A 21,707-nucleotide genomic window follows, 5' to 3' on the forward strand; every position below is an offset into this window, starting at 1 on the left:
TTCCAAAGTGCTCTCAGAAACGCCAGTCATTGCTGTCATCCCTGCCAGTGTTCTCTTGCAATCAGCTTCGGCTAGCTCCTTTCTCATGACTGTAAATCCTTTTACTCCACTGTGATAATGAAACATCTGACTTTATTTTCTCCCTCTCAAGCTGTGGGGTGAATTCTGTCATATTATGATCACTGCTTCCTAAGTGTTCCTTTACCTTAAGCTCCCTCATCAAATCTGGTTTATTACAAAGCAACCAATCCAGAATAGCAGATCCCCGAGTGGATTGCACTAAAAAGCCACGATGTAGTCATTCTACAACTTCGCTGTCTAGAAATCTAAGTTTCTTCTCTCTTCCCACAAGATTGCTACATCTTCTGAACCTATATCACCACTTTCTAAAGATGTGATTTCATTTTTTACCAGCAGAGTCACTCCACCCTCTTTGCCTACCTGCTGACCTTTTGATACAATGTGTATCCTAGTATGTTAAGCTCCCAACTATAATCTTCCTTCAGTGTGACTCAGTGATGTCCACAACTTCATATCTGCCAATCTCTAACTGCACTACAAGATCATTTACCTTATTGCATGCATTCAAATATACCGTTTGTCATCCTTTTTGATGTTGTCCCCATGCTACTCTTCAACTCAACTACTGACTGCAGTTTTGCCCTGTCATCTGCCTGTCCTTCCTGACAGTCTCACGACACACTACGTCTGATTGTAGACTATGCCTACTACTCCACTTCTCGTCCCCCTGCCAGATTAGTTTATATTCTCCCCAGTAGCTCCAGTAAAGCTGCCTGCAAGGATATTCTTTTTTGTACAAGTCATTACTTTCCAAGAAGAGATCCCAATGATCTAGAGATCTGAAATGCTGTCCTCTGCACCAATTCCTCAGCCATGCAAATCATCCTATTCTTACTTCCACTGGTGCATGACACAGACATCAATTTAGAGGTTACTACACCTGGAGGTCCTGTTTTTGAGATTTCTACCTAACACCCGATATTCTCCTCTTTATCCTACCTATGTCTTGGTGCCAATATGTACCGCAGCTTCTGGGGGCTCACCCTGTCCTTTTAGGATGCTGTGGATCCAATCTGAAACTTCCCTGACCCTGACATCTGGGAGGCAACATTCCATCCAGATGTCTGTTTTTCACATCCACAAAACCCCCCGTTGGTTCCTCCAACTATGGAATCCTTAAATGCTACTGCAATCCTCTCTTTACTTCTGAGCAACAGATCCAGACTTAGTGACAGAGACCTGGTCTTTCCTCTCGTAGGTTGTCCCATCCCCAACTTTCCAGTATACTTATTATTGAGGGGACTGACAAAAGGGGTACTCCGCACTGTCTGCTTCTTCCCTTTCCATCTCCTGACAGTCACTCTGCTACCTGCCTCCTGCAACATAGGGGTGATTACTTCCTTTTAGCTCCTAACCATCACCTTCTCCTTCTCTCATAGGACAAAATGCATTCAGCTGCAGTTCCTTAACATGGACTCTGTGGAGCTGCAGCTTGAAGTTCTTCATGCAAACGTAGTTATCAGGGAGAGTGGTGGTCCCCCAGAGTTCCCACATCACACATGAAGAGCATGCCACTGAGTCTGGAGCCATTCGTGCTGTACTATTCTCAATGCACTGTTCTCACCTAAGTCTGTTCTCCTCCAAACCTGCCGAGCCAAAGCCTGACCATTCTAATACTGTCCACTCCCAACAATGACTGCTCCTAAAACGGCTGCTCCGCATACACCTCACTTATTTTTATTGGCCTTTTCCAAGTGCCCAAGAGATCATTATGATTGCAGCTTGTCAAAGGCCCCAAAAGGCCCTGAGCTCTTTTTTTTTACCTCATGTCATGCCACCTCAGCTAAACAAACGACTGCTCGTGATGATTGCAACCTGCCAAGTAGTCCCAAAAGCCCTGAGCTCTTTTTAAACGTCAAGCCGTTACAGCCAAACAAGTGGCTGTTTGCGCTGCGGAAAATGAGCGTGTCAGATTGTAATTTATTCTGTCCTGATTCTCTTGTGTTTTATTGCTCTGTGCAGACTTGGTGATCTTATCTTTGTATTTTGCTCAGTTTATTTGTTCCCACAGATGAATGGAGGCAATTCCATGAGTTTATTTTGAACAGTAAAATTACATTGACAATTGTGTATCTTGACTGCTTCATTAGTGCTTCAAAAGCTGATTGCCATCATCAAGAGAAATTATTAGACGGAAATATATTCCATTTCCTTATAACTGCCATCACCACCATGTTATCTCTCAGTTAAAAAGCAGTACACCATGCTGTTAAAATACTTCATTTCCAGTAAATATACATACAGTATCTGAATTTGGGTGCACAAGTTAACAGTAAAGAAATAGTTATGATGAAGTGTAATAGCTTTTTCAGCCTTCAGTGAAACATAATTCTTGGTTAAGTCTTAAGAGTAGATCTGCTGCTGGGGATTTAGCAAAATTACAATTTAAAATCAGTTGCAGAAGTTTATTTCATCTGTGAGCAGACTGTATTCCTCCTTGACTGCACTATGTCTTTGTGTTTCCTTGCGGCACAGCGTTTTTTTAAATTAAACCTGACCTGCCACTTCATTTTTTCTGCCTCTTTCACGTTAATATCTTCACTTGAACAGGCTGCATCCAAAATAAGTTACAAGTTTTTTGGATTTACTTGAATTCTTGCCACAGTTTGATCTGAAGAAATTGACAATGGTTGGAATTTAAATGTGAATATATTATTTTTCTGTTTTTGTCTGTATATGTTCTTTCATTTGATGTGCAAAATTATTATGTGTTGTTGATCTGTTTTGCAGAAACAGAAGCAAATTGTGATTGTTGAAATGAGATTCCCAATCATTGTAGATTCCCAATTTTTTCAATTAGTGTTCTATATTTAAGATGAGCAAAACAGTGTCTTTTAATTATAATTGTCATGGAGTTCCTCATTCACTCCATGGTTCAATTTATGGTGCTTTCTTGCAGCAAATATCAGATTTCACGCCAAACATAATTTCTGGTTATAAAATCATTTAAACACTTTTTCTGCATCGCTGCCACATTTGAACCCTGAAATAGTATCCACATCCAGCAACTTAAGAGTCTTTCATTGTCTCTCCCTCTTTTGTCTCTGTCTCCAGTTTTCCAGGTCCCTTTATCTGAACCTCTCTTTTGAATTATTTCTGCTCCTTTTCCCAGTTTCTGACCTACTTACAGATTATGTAGTCTTTCTCAGCTCCCTTTCCTTTTCTATCCTTTCCCCCTTCCTCTCTTTCACTCTCCCCAACTCTCTATCCCCTAATTTGCTTGTTCTCCCACACTCAACCTACTGATTCACTCTTCCTCCCTCTGTCCCTCCGTCCCTCCCTCCCTCTGTCTCTCTGTCCCTTCCTCTTTTTCTCTCGCAGTCTGTGATACTCTCTCGTTCTCTCTCATTCTTTAATTGTCTCTGTCTCTCTGCCTTCCTCTGTTTCACTCACTTTCACTGTTTTTCTCTCCTCTCTCTGTTTCACCCTCCCCTCTCTTGCACCTGCATTCCCTCTCTGCCCCCTCCCTTTCTCCTTTCTCTCTCTTCTTCCTCCACCTATACCCCCTCCTCTGCAATAAAATTTCAAATTTCACAACCTTGAAAAGTATGCTGTTAAAGGTGTAAAATAAAGTGAAGCAATAAAAGGTAGCAATGTTTTATTATTTTATGCAGTAGGTGAGTTGGCATTTGGAGAGTATTTCTACTGCTACGTCTGAAAAGACAGTTTGCACAACTTCAGTGGTTCAGTTTTTCCTATGGAGCTTTTTGACTCCGTACTTACTTTGTTCCACAGAAGAAGCTGCAAGATGTTTCCACCAAGTTCAGATTGTTCCAGAAGCCAGCGAATTTTGAGCAGCACCTGTTGGAATGCAAAAGGCTCCTGGATGAGGTGAAATCTGAACTGCACATGTTGGAAATGAGCAGTGTAGAGCCGGAATATGTCCAGAACCAGCTTGACCATTGTATGGTAGGGATGCCTGTTTTCATTTCTTTCCCAAGTCCATTGAATGCCAAAATTGACAATGGATTCCTTTGTTGTTGATCAAGAAAATTTTGATTTAACCACAGCTAACATTATGTTGGCCAGTTCTGAGATGATTAAACAAGTAAGAAAGAAATTAGAAAAGCTAAAAGAAGATATGAGGTTGCTTTGGCAAGTAAGGTGAAAATAAATCCAAAGGGTTTCTACAATTATATTAATAGCAAAAGGATAGTGAGGGATACAATTGTTCCCTTAGAGAATCAGAGTGGACAGCTATGTGTGGAGCCAAAAGAGATGGGGGAGATTTTGAACAACTTCTTTTCTTCGATATTCACTAAGGAGAAGGATATTGAATTGTGAAAGGTAAGGGAAACAAGTAGGGTAGTTGTGGAAACTATGATGATTAAAGAAGAGGAAGTACTGGAGCTTTTAAAGAATATAAAAGAGGATAAGTCTCCAGGTCCTGACAGTATATTCCTTTGGACTTTGAGGGAAATTAGTGTAGAAATAGCAGTGGCTCTGACAGAAATATTTCAAATGTCATTAGAAACGGGGATGGTGCCAGAGGTTTAGCGTATTGCTCATGTGATTCCATTGTTTGAAAAGAGTTCTAAGAGTAAACCTAGTTTGGCCTGTAAGTTTGACATCAGTGGTGGGTAAGTTAATGAAAAGTATTCTTAGAGATGGTATATATAATTATCTGGATAGATACTGTCTGATTAGGAGCATGGATTTATGCTTGGAAAGTCATGTTTGATGAATTTTATTGAATTTTTTGAAGAGGGTAAAGCAGTGGATGTTGTCTATATGGACTTCAGGAAGGCCTTTGACAAGGTTCCGCATGGAAGGTTAGTTAGGAAGGTATTAATACTGAAGTAGTGAAATGAATTCAACTGTGGCTGGATGGGAGATGCCAGAGAGTAGTGGTGGATAACTGTTTCTCAGGTTGGAGGCCAATGACTAGTGGTGTGCTTCAGGGATCTGTACTGGGTCCAATGTTGTTTGTCATATACATTAATGATCTGGATGATGGGGTGGTAAATTGGATTACTAAGTATGCAGATGATACTAAGGTAGGTGGTGTTGTGGATAATGAAGTAGGTTTTCAAAGCTTGCAGAGAGATTTAGGGCAGTTAGAAGAGTGGGCTGAACGATGGCAGATGGAGTTTAATGCTGATAAGAGTGAGGTGCTACATTTTGGTAGGAATAATCAAAATAGGACATACATGGTAAATGGTAGGGCATTGAGGAATGCAGTAGAACAGAGTGATCCAGGAATAATGGTGCATAGTTCCCTGAAGGTGGAATCTCGTGTGGATAGGGTGGTGAAGAAAGCTTTTGGTATGCTGGCCTTTATAAATCAGAGCATTGAGTATAGGAGTTGGGATGTAATGTTAAAATTGTACAAGGCATTGATGAGGCCAAAATTGGAGTATTGTTTAAAGTTCTGGTCACCGAGTTATAGGAAAGATGTCAACAAAATAGACAGAGTACCGAGAAGATTTACTAGAATGTTACCTGGGTTTCAGCACCTAAGTTACAGGGAAAGGTTGAACAAGTTAGGTCTTTATAGCATAGAAGGTTGAGGAGGGACTTGATAGAAGTATTTAACATTATGAGGGGATAGATAGAATTGACGTGGATAGGCTTTTTTCCATTGAGAATGGGGAGATTCAAACAAGAGGACATGAGTTGAGAATTAGGGGGCAAAGGTTTAGGGGTAACACGAGGGCGGACTTCTTTACTCAGAGAGTGGTAGCTGCGTGGAACGAGCTTCCAGTAGAAGTGGTAGAGGCAGGTTCGATATTGTCATTTAAAGTAAAATTGGATAGGTATGTAGACAAGAAAGGAATGGAGGGTTATGGGCTGAGTGCAGGTCGGTGGGACTAGGTGAGAGTAAGTGTTCGGCATGGACTTGAAGGGCTGAGATGGCCTGGTTCTGTGCTGTAATTGTTATATTTTTATATGGTTATAAGTAACAAATACTGCTTTTTATTACTTTTAGCGAAGAAGAAGCTCGAAGAATTAGTAATAAACTGGTATAAAGAAAATGAATTGAAAAACTGCTAACTTGGCATGCAATTGAGGAAACTTTTGGAACATCCTGAGGCAATTACATTTGCCAAACTAGTCCCAACTTAATATATCAAAATCTCTATATCATAGCTAATCTTTTAAATTAAGGTTTCTTGATGTTTATGAATTTAGTAATGGAAATTTCACCCGAATCAGATGCATCCTAATTTTTGAACCATCTTGGTTTGTGATAGTTGAAAAGTGACTGGAATTTTCATCATCAAATTCACTGAAGCAAATACAAGAATAAATTGACAGAATACATGAAAAGTCTGACAATATCTAATTAAATAGCCTCTGGATGTAATGAAACAGAAATAAATAGATCAGCTTATTAAAGATAAGGATAGATAGATTGGTGGATCGGAATGGTATTGTGGATAAAGCAGCTGTGGTAGAGCCACGGTTTCTGTGTCACAGCTCCAACACCTCCATTCTATGGAGCTATATAGCACTGCACCAGAGACACAAGCCCTTTTGCCCATCTAGTCCATGCCAAATTTTATTCTGCCATATCCAGTCAACCTGCACTTGGACCATAGCCATTCAAGGCCCTCCCATCCATCTACTTGTACAAATTTCCCTCAGCTGTTGAAATCAAACCCACATCCTCCACTTCTGCTGGCAGCTTGCTCTATGCACACATCACCCTATGAACGAAGAAACTCCACCGCAGATCAGTCTTAAATACTTCAACTTTCACCTTAACCTATGACCTCTAGTTCTCATCTCACTCAACCTCAGTGGAAAAAAAGGCTGCTTGCAATTAACCTGCCTATACCCCTCATAATTTTGTATTCCTTCATCAAATCTCCCCTTCTACTTCTTTGCTTCAGAAAATAAAGTCATCATCTATTCCTCTTTTTCCCTATAACTCGAGTCCCCACATTCTGGCAACATCCTTGTAAATTTTCTCTGTACTCCTTCAATCTTAATGATATATTTCGTGTAAGTAGGTGACCAGAACTACACACAGTAATCCAAATTTGACCTCAATGAAAGTCTTACACATTTTCAACATAACATCCCAACTCCTGTACTCACTACTTTGATTTATGAAGGCCCGTGTGCTGAAAGCTCTCATTTTGTCCTTATCTACCCGTGTTGTCACTTTCAGTGAATTATGGATCTGTATTCCCAGATTTCCAGTCCTAATTTTCATTGCTGCATATGTGCTGTTTCTGCAGTCTCTGCTGCATAGCACGGGTTTATATCGGTATTCTGTTTTTCTCCCACATTCCCAAGATGTGCAGATGAGTGACAGTGCAATTGGGACAGAACTGATGAGCATATGAGAGGCAATATGTCACAGGAGAATAAATTGGGAATGAGACTGATGGAAATGACCTAAGAACAGCATAGATATGATAGGCTGAATTGTCTGTTTCTAAGGCATATGAAAACATAAGGACATAAGGTTCTCTTCAGTGGGAACTATCGACTTCCAGCCTTTTTCAATTATATTTCACCAATGCACGAGTTAATGTGAATATAACAATTGGGATTCAAATATATGAAAGTATTTCTGTACATTTTCACCCTTAGTACTTCAACTAAATTAAAACTTCCCTTGACTAAAACCTGGTTAAATTATGTTTAATTCTATAAAAGGAAATGGATAAATCTTCCAAGCCCATATATTCAAAATACCCTCAGCAATAAAAAAATAAGTTGGTTTTACAGCACAAGATCTGCCAGAATTTAATTAATGGAGCAGTCTGCTGTGTGTGTGACAATGCCTGAATATGTTCTTTTCAATTTTTAGAAATTATATAAGAATCTGAGTGAAGTGAAATCTGATGTGGAAACAGTGATTAAAACTGGGCGTCAAATTGTACAGAAACAGCAAACAGAGAATCCCAAAGAACTAGATGAGAGAGTAACTGCCTTGAAACTACAATACAATGACCTCGGAGCTCAGGTCAGCAATTTTATGCTTTATTCTACTCTGTAATTGATAATGTAAATTTGACAGTTCTGCCAATTCTGGGCCATATTGTTCTGTTTATATTCTAAAGAAATAAGTAAAATTGTTTCTCCAGCTGAAGGTTTCGTATTATTTCACTGATATGTCTTGTGCTTTTTTTTACTGGTTAGCACCAGTGGGACCAGTTCATAATCTTTTGTGTGGGTGGGTCTAGTTCACATTCCTTTTTTCAACTTGTATCTGTTGCAGTTGAAACATTTTTTTTTGTTCATGGAAGACCATGGATTACCTCAATAAAGTATTTTATGCCATAGCAGTTTATAAGGCCACTTCCACTGCATTTGAGGAATCATCCATGTATTGTGGGAGTAGTATATCTTATAGGCCAATCTGGGGTGGGATGCCAGCTCCCTTACCTTGCCAGGACAGTGGGAACTCGCAGCTTTCAAAGTTTTCTGTTTATTAACAAAATTATTGTCTTCATAATGATCTATTAGGGGATTTAAATTGTTGGCCAAGCCAGTGCATTTACAAATAGACTGAACGCTTCCAAGAAGTTAGACTTCGCAGAATTAATTTAATAATTGTAATTTACATTTAAACTGTGTAATGAATTGAATTAAAGAAATATATTTTGACTTTGGCATCACTGGTGAGTTACCCTTGTCAGCATGACAACTCATGACAGTGATACAGAATAGAATATTTCAGGCATGTCGTATCAGGGCTTATTCAGCACAGATATAAAGCTCCCCCTACACTGTAGCAACCTCTGCAGAGCATTTCCAGCTGCACCACTGGCACTTACTCATGTCACTTTTCAGAAATCTAGGCAACTTGAGTGGCTTTCAGGGTAGTTTCATATTGTGGATCCATGGTCACCAGCAGCAAGAATGAAACCAGACAAGTACATGTCATTCACAGCCACAATGAAGACATTTGAATCTCATATGTCAACTCCTCATAAAGTCTGCGTCAAGATGAAAAGACTTTCCAGGATTCACTCACCAACAGTCTTACAAAACAAAAAAAAATCATAAAAGAAAAATAATCAAATCACTGTAAGAAACAGCTGGCATTGATATACCTGAGATCTTATTCACATATAAATTCCAACATTTTATATTCTTCACGATACAAAGTGTCCAACTCAGGAAAAATATACATTCTCAGGATCAAGAGGATGTATTAGTCGTGATATGCTAAGAGTGTGGGTTATGCTTTGAGAAATTCTTTTGTTTGAGTCAAAGAGATACATTATCATTAACAACCTAGTCAGTCTCCATGGCATTTGGACCCAGAGCCTAATTTTGTGGTTTCCTTCAGTGGGTAATGGACTAGATACTCTGTGACACTAAAATATTTGCTGTTCCAATTCCATTCTTGAATATCTCAGGCTGATATTCATTGGGAATGAGCCAACAGCACATGACCAATCAAACTACAACAGGACTGCTTCAAGATAACTCAAATAGTAAATGGAAATTGTGGTTGTGTTCACATAGTTGCAAAGATCAAAACCTTTGATACGGCTTCAGTGGTGAGACAAGACAAACGTTGTCTGAGTATCACACAGTGAGAACTTGCTCTTCAGAGCTGGTGCAGTCCATTTTAATAAGCTCCTGTACATCAAATAATGAGATGTTGGATGGGGGTGGTTGAAAACACACCCAGCTGGAAAATGCTGTTGTCAGTTGACTCAGTTTACTGTTGAAGTTGTCACACAAAGAAGCATAAAAATCCTAAACACATTAAATACATTTTAAAATTTAACATTTTTAATGTTAGTTTAATATATCATATACAGGTATCTTGCCATGACTGTGCAGTAGTATCTAATGGAAAAAATAGAACACACAATATTTGTTTTTATTGGAACAGAAGTTGAGGAGGTCTTCATTAAGGTGTACAAATGGGGCTGGAAAGAGTTAATACGAGGCCCGATTACCCTTGGCAGAAGGATCACCCACTAGTGGTAACTTACCTCATTGGCAGGAAGATAAGATAATTTTTTTCACAGGGGGTAGTACTCTAAAACCCTTTCCCTGGAAAGGGTGATAGAGGCAGAAATGCTTTTTTGAAAAAGATACTTGGTTGTGCAGTTGACGAGCTGTGAACTACAGGACTGTGGACACAGGGCTCTGAATTGGGGTTGTCTCAGGCTGATCTTTTTCAAATTATATGGAGGAGGTGGGTAAATGGCCTTGTGTTTGTACTCTGATTTTTTTATAACAACTTAATGGAGTGATGAAGACATAATAATGGCAGTTAAAATATTTTAGTACTTGGATATACTTAAACAAAGTGAAATGACATGTTCACTAACATACATTAGTCCCTTGTAACTGTACACCTCCAATGGAAATCAACAGAGAAACAATAGCTCTGCCACCCAGAAACTGGGACTGATGTTGCCTTCTTTCTGAGCTGAAGTAAAAATGGTTAAATAACCCTTCTCCAGCATCAGATCACATTCTAAACAATATGGACATACCTTTGACGGCAATCTGGGGGTTTAGCAGTTGCGTACCGAGAAATCTACCATCAGCCGCACAAGTTAGTTCCAATGTTTCCCTATGAAAAAATGGCTCACTGAAAGAGAAGTTTTTGGATAACATGTAATACTTGCGCAAGGGCTCAACAAGTACAGAAGGTCACAGGTCTATGCATTGCATTTATATCAGGCTTGACCACAAAGCATATCATCAGTAAGTACAATGTACAATGGGAGGTATCCTTCAACCAGCGCTGAAAAAGATGAAAGAAAATTCATTTCATGTTCTGTGCAAGATAAACTTATTGCAACCGTTAAAGTAGCATTTGTACAGGAATCCAGCTAATCTCTGGTGTATACAAAATGACAGTGGCCAGTGAAGTGTTGCCACTGAGGGAGCGTTTGAAATTTGGCAGCGTGTTTGTGCACTGCACACATCAGCATGATTTTCACCAACACAGCAACTGTGTTTCTGATTGAGGGATAACTGTTGGCAAGATGGACAAAAGCGCTCCTTTTCATTTCTAAAATAATACCAAGAAACTGTGTTCATCAGAGGGAATAGCCCGAATCTTAATATTTCATTTGAATGGCAGCCCCTCTTAGAGTACATCTTTCCTTCAGTTGTAAGGTTGAAATGCGTTTTGAATGTCCATCGTCCAAATTGCAAAGCAATGAAGTTAACAATTCAGCTCCAGGTAAAACTAACCTATGAAGATGCTTAATCAGTATAAATTATTTCCACAAATTAAACGTATCCTCCAGGAACCCCTGCGCACCCAGATTAAACTGAGAAACAAAATTTAGAGTAATTACATCATTAAGCCATTAATAGATTCAGTCAATCACAAGTAAAAATAAAGTTCATCTCAGCATGGAGATGATTAGGCTAATGTTGATTTCACAGCTGCAGATATTAGTCAGGTAAAACAGCTGGAAACCAGTTTTCAGTTCAGTTTTGGTTATTCTGTTGTTGTCTGTGGATACCACAAGCAAATCAAAATTTTTGTTATTTGTTGAGGATGTTGTCAGAAGCATGAAATTCTTTCTGCTGTGATCACCCCTGGCTGTTTGCTGACCATTCATAATTATCTAAGTTAATTTTTTTTTTGCATATTGTTGGCTGTGTTGCGTTCTTGTCACAAGTATTTCAAATCAGCTGGAGGTGTTATAAACGATAATAATCTATTCTAGATCAACAGAGTCTGACATGAAGGCAGTCATGGCATGTTTGATATGTCATTGTTGATTTCAGTTTGTTGATTTTTATAATTGGTCTCCTTGGAACAGTAGGCCACCTTGTGTGGTGGTACCTGTTTAAGGGTGAAGTTTTATTGCAGTGTTCTAGGTTTGACTTCAGCCAGAGATGATGGAATGAGTTTTTGTCCTATTGGATGAAAGAGCAAATTTTGAAGTTACTGGCCCAATCTCAGTTGTGGAATTATCAAATTTCATCACGGAACTACTTATAGTTTTAGGTTAACAGTATACTATACCATCCACTGAAAGATCTTCAGAATGAATGGTGCACAGCTAGGAAGTTCCTCCTACTGATCTAAGAGGTCATATTGAAACATAAAGGGAATTTGTTGATTCCAATCTTGGCTAGACTATGGCCTGATGGAGAATGTAGTCTGATGAGTGCACATAGACATTTAGAAATTATGTTGATCAAGTAATCTGGAAGTTGAAGTCATGTTTTTTTTACAGGAGTAATCATGTAGCAAGCGTAGACAAAATCACAAACCTGGCGTGATATTGCTCGGGGTTATGGTACATCCTCGGCTTCAAACCCAGTTTTCCGCATATTCTCAATTTCAAAATTTATCAAAGCTATTAATTGATAATATATTTGTGAAATGAATTCTAAATAAATTTTGTATTTAAATGAGGCCCTCTATTTGTCTGGGTCAGCCATGAATGTTGTGTCCTAGCTTCTACATGATACGCAAGCCAGGGCAATATGATTTGGAGAGCAAGCTGTTGCCCATGCAGCAGCCCCCCCCCCCCACCTCCAAGCAGCTGACAAATCCAAAGGAATGGCAGAAACTAATGTATTTTGTCACCAGCTCGGAGCAGTTGCTAGTCAGTGCTGAACTCACCATCGGATTGCCTTAGGGACTCCAGCTCTGGATTTTTCCTCGGGGTTTACCTCTGAAGCCTACCCCATGAGTGAGTATAGCCACAAGGCAGTGGAGGTTTGAGATCAGTTAAGGAAACTGCTCAAAGACTGCTTGAATGCTGAAATTTGATTTTTTCTGTGAATACTTGCACTGATTGGATTATTCGAATGGCGGTACCATTGCAACAGTGGATGGTATTTTATTAATTTAAGTGGGATTTCATTATCTCAACCTCTTCCTCCCTCTACCACTACCTCTCATTCTGTCCTCCTTGGTTGCAGAAGTGCCCTTTATCTTTGATTTTTTTCCTTGCTATCTCACCAATGTAGGTTTCTTTCCTCTTTGAAACCTTTTCATCCAGTCATTTCCTGTCCCTTCTCTCTCTTCACTATCTTCCTCACATTAACATCACTCTCCCTTTCTGTTCTTCCCACTCATTTCTATTTCCATCCCTCTCACGGCTCTCCAATCTCTCTTATCTTGCATACAAACACCTAGTCAATATACCTGGTGTTTGGAAAGTATAAATTTACGATATAGCTGAAGTATTTGGCTTAGTTATTTGGAGTGGTTATTACTGCTAACAGAATGCAAGCTGCAGATGGCAGTATATATCCTGACATGACAACTTTGCCATGTTAAATACAGGCTCTGAATTTTTTTAAAGTCCTCTGCCTAGATGCTGGAGATTAATTGAATATTTTTTACACTTAAAACATCTGTGATGAGTACTTAGTCCCTGAATGTTGTTTGTTAATAAGATGAAGTTACATATTTGTACTCAAGTGAGTGGCTGACACTTGCAGCGCCACACTGCTCCAGGGCGTTTATGACTTCAGGAGAAGAGGAAAGGGAAATCTTTAGTGCCAGTCACTTACGATAAAGGGGGAAGTGTTCATTTGACAGGCATTTTGAGATTGATGTAACATCTGTATAAATACTGAGTAGGACTTGTCTAAATGATAAACAAGCCCCATGTAATAGCATGGAGGCATTTGTTTCCAGTATAAATGTCACACAGGTAAATCCACCATCTGCCAGCTGCTCTTTAATATGTCATTGTCAAATTAAAACCCATTCCAACCACTGCAAATACAAAACTCACCTGATGAGCCCCAAACCTGAATACCCAGCTGATGCAGCTCAAGCCTGGCAGAGTCAAGTCCCATTAAGCTCAACCTTACCAATTGTGAATGAGCCTGAATCTTTTGTTTAAAGATCATGCTGCCTTTCAGCAAAGATAATATCCTCTGTTGACCTAAGAAAAGCAAAATTTATCCCACTGTTGCCTCTTAGTTTGCTTCAACAACAACCAGTAATGGTTGCCTCTTGCCAGTATTTTGCATCTTCACTAAGGTGTAGTGTAGGTGGCAGGAATGTAGAGAAAGAGACTGATCTTGAGAATGCCTCTGGACAGCTCATTGTCACAAGGCAGCTGTGATCATCCAGTATCTGGAGATGTGTTAAAGCATCCTGGTGTGATTTACTATTGATGTGAATCTTTGTCATGGGAAGGCTGTGCCTGCCTGTTCCACTGCCCTAAGATAGCGAAGCTCCAAAGTATATTTATTTCAACAGTTTCCATTCTTCTGTAGTCTGGATCTGTCAAACCACTGTTCAGTGAGCTTCTTGATCTAATGGCTGCTTTGGATCATGAATAACAACACCATGCAGCCTAGCTGCAAAGGCCTGGGGTTTATTTGTGGAGTGCTATAAATCTATTCTTCCCTGAGTCTGTCTCTCAGTGGAGGAAGAACAACTGCCTTTGATTCTTGCTGCTCTCACTTATGGTGTGGTGCATTCAATTGAAATCTTAATTGGGGGGGTGGACGAAAACTGTTGCTTGGAGTTGCTGGAAAGTTGAGGCTAAGGTAAATTCCTAAGGTACAGCTGATTTCAAGGCTCGCATGTAAGTACATTAATCCTTAATCAGCCTTTTCAAACGAAAGCTGGTGAACTTGAGCACTGTGAATACATTAAGAAAAATACAGCTGAATTTTAAATTGAATTAGACCCCTTTCCTGTCCTGTCACTGACTCCCTTAATGAATAACTGAGGTATAGTTGAGTGCTCTTCATTTAAAAGGGCTGAGAGATCACAGTCAACTGTACTTTCAAGAGTTCCCTTTGGGAATCTCATTCATTTCTTCTTTATTTCCTGCTAAGGTCTCCTTGAGCAAAGTTAGAAGCCAGTTTTGATAACTTTACACTAATTTCATTGCAATGCGAATGATATGATGCATCTTTGGTTCATTGATATCAATGATCTCGTTGGACTTGACTGCACATGAAGCATGTATCACAGGTACCCACTTGACTAAATTAGCAAGCACTTCTTTATTTCTCCCCTTCCAGCCACGGCCACAGAATTCGACCTGAAAACATTTTAATGACTGCATTTTAATGTACATGGGCATCAGTAAGGTTTTATATTGCATTTTTTGCACAAAACTGTCAAGAAATATTTAAGTAAAATGATCTCCAACTTATGGCAGGGGTCATACCTTGAAAGTACAGTGTTTCACTCATTTGACATAATTCTAGTGCAGTTTTAATAACTTAATAAAAGTTTGAAGGAAATATGCCAACAATCAAAGAAGATGAGGTGTGAAAATCACTGTTGTATTTCCAATAGATTTTAATATCAACTTCATTTTCTGGCTTGATGGATTTAATATGAGCTGCAGATAGGAGGTGGTCCTTCTCTTTCCCAGAATATGAATAATTTTCTACTAAGTACTTCACATTGTCTCCTGTTATCCATGTAGAAACTAATAAGTAATAGCAAAGCATCATGTTTAATATTTGTTCTCTCTTATTTACAAAGGAAGTGTTATTTTCATTATGACATGTTAATTAGAAGACATATAGTTAACCTGATGAAATCATTATAATGGGAAAGAAATAATAGCCAAGGAATTACATGGGATAGATTTTATAATTACATGATGGATTACGGAACTTTATCGAGGACATAGTGTATCAGCAGTGAGCTTCCAGCTGGTCATTTTGTGCATGACGTCCATACATGTGGAGGAGAAAGGCCATTCTCAGATACAGCAGTTACCATCCAATGGATGTTCTGAAATAATGCACAAAAGTATACCTTGTGCAGAAGCAAATAGTTAATATGGCAGGGCATTTAAACTGAGGCAGTGTTGAGCTATGTTGCATTTAAAAGTGATAAGTTTAGTTGAGCTGCTGTTGGTAGTTGAGAAGCCCACTTTCTGATTTTTGCTCCTCTCATCCTGTGCTAAGCCCTTGCCAACCCCACAAGAGTTCTTCCGACCTCCACCTTTTTCCCACCCTCCAATCCCTCACCATCTTGTCTTCTTTTCTTCTGAATAGATCTTAGTTAATGTCTCAGGCCTTCAGTCTCCAAGCATCTCTTTGAACCTCTCTGAATGTTCTGCTTGATTCCCTTTCCCTCTGCAGCTCGTCTTCAAATGCCAGCTTAATTAACCACACTAGTCTCATTATGAATGAACATAGCATAGTTTAGTTGATTGAATTTGACAATTTTCTCTGTGGATCAACCATTAAAGCAGCAATGTTTAAATACAATCTTTCTCTTACCCCCTCCCCCGCCACCCCAACATTACTCAGGTAACAGAAGGAAAGCAAGAATTGGAGAAGTCTCTGAAATTTTCTCGGAAGCTGAGGAAAGAAGTGAATGCTTTGACAGAGTGGCTGGCAGCAACAGATGCAGAGTTGACAAGGAGATCAGCAGTTGAAGGCATGCCTACTAATTTAGACACTGAGGTTGCCTGGAGTAAGGTAAGCATTTAATTAATTTCAATAAATGTCTTTGAAAAAGTTCTGTCTTTTTACCTTTGCATTATGTTTTAACAGATACTGGTGGCATTTAATTGAGTGGTTCTTCAAGTGCTTTCTTGGGATTGCATAGTTTTTTCATTAGCTGTAAAGCTGAGACATTTTTAAAGCATATGAGTAGAGTGTTTCAGGACATCAGCTGCAGTTTGAATGCACTGTGCAAGAGCATTAGTAATTACTTTCTGCAACACTCTTCTCATTGGGGAATGTGGATTGTAGGAATAGTCAACTAATTTTTCAGTGATGATTTTACCCAAATCCATATCCACTGAGTCTGTAATTACGGAACTTCACTTTGGACAGCTTCTGTTGTCCCTTTTAACCTGGACTGTTCTGGGATTCAGAAATATTAGCTAAATTTCAAACATTTAAATATATAGTTTCAAATGCAAAGAAGGAAAGGCATAGCAAATGCTTTTCATTGAGTGAAGTATTTACTGTTGTTGTATGGAAAATGGGGCAATCAGTCTGGGTATATCAAGTTCCCTCACTTGGTAGCAGAGCACAAAACTCTGGAGTGGGAAGCAATACCAAAGCACATCAATTGGATGGTTTGGGGAAGAATATTTTTTGAATCTATGTTGGATTAGAAGTAGCAAAGTATTATACATTTTTGCATTTTTTGTATTTATACTTCCACCATGACTGTGCAGTAGTTGTTGTAAGCCAAATATCAAAAAGAAAATCTACACATCTAAACTTGGTACATTGTTGTACAATGTGATGGAGGAAGGTGAAATGCAAGCAACTTTTGTTCTTTCAATAGTTTATTTTTATGGAATATAATGTCGAATTGGACAGCACAGAAGGAGTCACATTTTGAGGGGTCTTTTTGTTTTGTCATGAGTTTTTTGCTGGAGTACCAAGCAGCAAAGCTTCACGCTGATCTGTATCTGGAGCCTTGTTTATTGTATGGATGGAGAACTATTCTTCAAATAGTTAAAGTTTCAAATTAATAAAAGACTAATATTTATTTCTCTAGGTAAAATAAATTCATTTCGCAGTCGTGGCTGCTGCTCATCCGATTTAATAGAACCTCCGGTACTTTTGGATTATGTTATTCCAAGCAGACACTTCAAGGCTGATTCATTGCTCAAACTCTCACTATGTACTTGCCAGTAGCAAAATCTGCAGTAATGACTCTACTTAGAACACAGCAATGTTTAAATTTGCAATTTTTTAAAAAAATCGCGAGATGGGATTTCCTTCCAGTTGAATAGAGACATATTGAAGTTAAGAACTTCCTGCTGAAGTTTTGATTTAGTCACAGTGGAACTTGAAAGCCCTGCCATCTGAACTATTTCTCCCTTGGTATGCTAGGGTTCATAGTAAGGAGGGAAAGTGAATGTTGACATATTTCCACGATTCAACTGTTGGCATCCCAGCCTCAGAAAATAATAAGAGGGTGGCTTCAAATTGGCCAAGTTGAGAATGAACATCTGGAACTCTGCAGAGCAGTTAACAATTACAATTAACATGGAAATGTGAACTTAATGTGGGGATTGAGTAAAGAAGGAAGATGGAAATCTTGATTTTTGGTTCCAGAACTTTCAATGTTTTATATACACTAGTGTTATGTATTTAATATTTTATCTAATAAGAGTAATTGGAGTAGAATAATATGTTTAAAAGTAACATGCTGAAAAGTAGATATAAACATATACACTAAAATATGACAGGAAGTTGCGTCTGGATTGCAGTTACGAGCGATTGCGGACTGAGAGATTACAGTAATTTACCAGTTTTAGGGCTAAAAGTTGAAATTATCTTTCCTGTTTTGTTACTGAACACCCTGAGAGTTTCACATTGTGCTTTTTGCCTCCCTTCCTTTGGATGGCTATTGCACATCCAAAAGCAGTGTGATATCTGTATATTGAGAAAGTAATTCCGAATGGGAATAGTGTATAGAGAAGAATGTTGTGCTCATTTTTGCCTCCACTGAAGGTAATCTCTCTGCCCAGTAATGCTATAATCCAGGCACTCAACATCCTCTGCCATACTTTATACTGCAAGGTGGATGAGTTTCTATGTCTTGAAAATGAGTCAGCATCTTGAAATGCTCTCAAGGCATAGAATTATGGAAATAGGCTCTTTCACCTGCTGAGTACATACTGATCATAACTAATCTCACTACAGTACTTTGTCATAGCCACTCCCCAGATTCTACCACTGACCTGCACTCTTTGTTGTGACCATTTTTCCTACCGACCACATCATTAGAGGAAATCCATTGTCACAGGGAGAACATGCAAAGCTTCAGGCAAGATCAAGAGGCAGCAGTTCTTCCAGCTGCACTACTTACTCTACCTCATTATCAAAGAACATAGTTGCCTGTAGCACAGAAACTACCAGGTAGATTTAAGCAAATTTGAAAGATTTTTTGTTACCCAGTAGGCTATGGTTACTCATCTGTGACACCGTAGACTTGAAAGCTGTCTTATTGTTTCACAGGCTTATAATTTGTCATTTATTTAGGAACCTGGTGAATGATAGCTGATGATATCTAGTTCATGCCAAAGTGGATCTTCATAGTTTTCATGCCACAATTAAGTGTAACCCACTCATAGTAGCTCATAACAACATACCTATAATAATACAATAATTATTAACTCAATTATTTAATTATTTAAATAATTATTAAATCTTAACTCAGACAGGGATCACCAAGCTTTTTTGCACCGTGGAATCAGTTTAATATTGACAATATTCTTGCAGACTGGCTGATGGGGGGGAGGAGGGGTGCGGGTGTTAATCACGACCAGAATGTAGGTGATAAGTCAACTATAAGTCACTTATAAGTGGCTAATTCACTCAATTTTGTTTTTAAAAGGGTTTATCTAACGAATTTAATATTAAACACATAGCGCATATTTTCCTTGCATGAATATAGTGGTAAGTCAATTACAACTCACTTGTAAGTCAATAGCATTATAACATTTTAAGTAACATTTGGATATTAAACACAGTGCATATTTTCCTCGTATGAACATATAAAATCATTGTAACACATGACTGAGAGGACAAGGTAAGGGCTGGAGGTCCCCGTACAGGGGCCGCGGTGGTCGCAGTCCGGAGAGAGCGACCGACCGAGCGAGGAGTGTGACAGGGCGCGTGCCCGCTGCCTTGTAGGTAGGTAGGATCTATCGGCCAACTAACGTTTGGCTGGAGGGATGCCTTTTAGTAGAGCGCAGCGAGGCAGCTACTTTGCTACTTACGAATCCCTGAGCCCAAGTTAGGTTGTCTGCAAATATTTTAGCACCGGGTTCCCCACGAACAGTCGGTGGGCTAAACAGGTTTAGAGGCGGCGCCCATCTGTCCGCGCTCCAGGCCAGTAGCAACAGCACTTCTCGCCGGCTGGGTAAGGCAGCCGGTTACCCAAGGCCAACAGGTGATCCCTGGCGCGAGGGGATCACTGAGTTTAGGCAACTGATGACCTCATGTGGGTAATGACCTGGCATGTGTTCAACAGTGGGCGTGACAGGGAATGAGGAAAGGTGTAGCTGACTCATATCGTTTTATATTGCCAAATCATATAATTCCCTTGCTGCCCAGTAGCACATGCTTTTGCTTTGCGGTCCGGTACTGGTCCGCAGCCCGGTGGTTGGGGCCCACTGAACAAGGACATTACTGCAATGAATTACTGAACAAGTATTGCAATGACTTACTTAGATGTTACATTTTAAATGGAGTGGAGAGGAGAATCCTGTCAAATATTCCAATGCCTATATTACGTTCTTGGGCTGGTAGAAAGACAGCAGTGGAAGGATTGTTATTGAAGTACCCCAGTAAATCTGCACAGGACTGAAAACAACAGAAGTGCGAATTGAAAGCCAGTGAGTAGCTGTGAAATCAGTGTTGTAAATAAAAGAATAAAAAGACATAAAATTGCAGAAGTAATCTAGAGAAGGTTTTTACTGAGAGCAGAAAGCGGAGACTAAAATGTGAATCATGTGGATGTTCTGCCTCCAATTCACCTGGCTGACTCAAGAATTTTTTTCTCTGCACCTTTCTTAAAAAGATGGAAGATTTTTGTTTTGCTTCCTCTGTTTGCAAATTTGGATGTTCCTGTCAGTTAGACTTGTAAAATCAGTAGCTTGGAAGAGGGGATGGTTGAAGATGTTGCTCCAAATAGAAATTGAATATTTTAGGAGAGAGCGATAAAATGTAATTAGTTTGGAGAGAATGCATGGTGTGTTCTTTGAGCTCTCTCTCTCTCCATTCCCACTGACAACTTAAATCCTTTACTGTATCATAATTACTGCTTAAACACATTGGGGTTGAATTCATTTGTTGTCAAAGGACAATATCCTCATAAAAGCAATTATGCTGATGAAGTATATTCAATTACTCTTAAACAAAATGTTTATGTCTTGCTGTTGCATTCGACTTTACAGAGCAAAAATGATCATCTTTGTCTGGTCAAGATAATCCCCTTTGAATGTATTTATTTATTGTTTTTGAGGGTGATCGGGGTTTGCTGAGAAAGTCAATTTTTAATTCCTTTAGAGAAAGTGGTGAGGTGCTGTTGCCTTCACGCATATGGCCCTGAAGGTGAGGGTACTCCCACTGTAAAAGAAGCTGCAAAGGGTTGTAAATCTAGTCAGCTCCATCTTGGGTACTGGCCTACAAAGTACCCAGGACATCTTCAAGGAGCAGTGTCTCAGAAAGGCAGCTTCCATTATTAAGGACCTTCAGCACCCAGGGCATGCCCTTTTCTCATTGTTACCGTCAGGTAGGAGGTACAGAAGCCTGAAGGCACACACTCAGTGATTCAGGAACAGCTTCTTCCCCTCTGCCATCTGATTCCTAAATGGACGTTGAACCCTTGGACACTACCTCACTTTTTTTAATATATAGTGTTTCTGTTTTTTGCACTTTTTTAATCTATTCAATATACGGATAGTGTAATTGATTTTTTTTCCTCTCCTATATTATGCATTGCTAAGTAAACAAGTTTCACATCACATGCCGGTGATGATAAACCTGATTCTGATTCTGGTTCTGTTCAGTGGCAATGAAGGGTCAATGATATACTTCTATTCAAATGATGGCTGACATCTGGAAGGGATAAATGCATCTGCTTTTACCTTGCCTGATGATTGACATTGTGGGTTTGAGAGATGTTGTCTGAATCCAGGTGAGTAGTTGCATTGTCTTTTGTAAATGATGCACACTGCAGCCACTCTTCAGTGGTAAGAGAAGAAAGGAATATCCAGTATGCTTGAGGGAGTGAGATTCAAAGAGGCTAT

At 39.3% G+C, this 21,707-nt stretch overlaps 1 protein-coding gene across 10 annotated transcripts in view; it reads left to right on the forward strand.

The window, feature by feature from the left end:
* The window catches only part of dmd (dystrophin), a 1,939,431-nt gene that overhangs the window by 899,715 nt on the left and 1,018,009 nt on the right, over nt 1–21,707 (forward strand). For 9 of the 10 annotated variants that reach the window (XM_059968142.1, XM_059968139.1, XM_059968147.1 and 6 more), the window contains 3 exons: nt 3,817–3,990; nt 7,847–8,002; nt 16,231–16,401. In XM_059968142.1, coding sequence (XP_059824125.1) covers nt 3,817–3,990; nt 7,847–8,002; nt 16,231–16,401 — 501 coding nt within the window. The remainder of the gene's footprint in view (nt 1–3,816; nt 3,991–7,846; nt 8,003–16,230; nt 16,402–21,707) is intronic. The other variant, XM_059968140.1, reaches the window with a different exon arrangement.

The sequence above is a fragment of the Hypanus sabinus genome, chromosome 4 (assembly GCF_030144855.1).
Source record: "Hypanus sabinus isolate sHypSab1 chromosome 4, sHypSab1.hap1, whole genome shotgun sequence".
NCBI classification, from domain to species: Eukaryota; Metazoa; Chordata; class Chondrichthyes; order Myliobatiformes; family Dasyatidae; genus Hypanus; species Hypanus sabinus.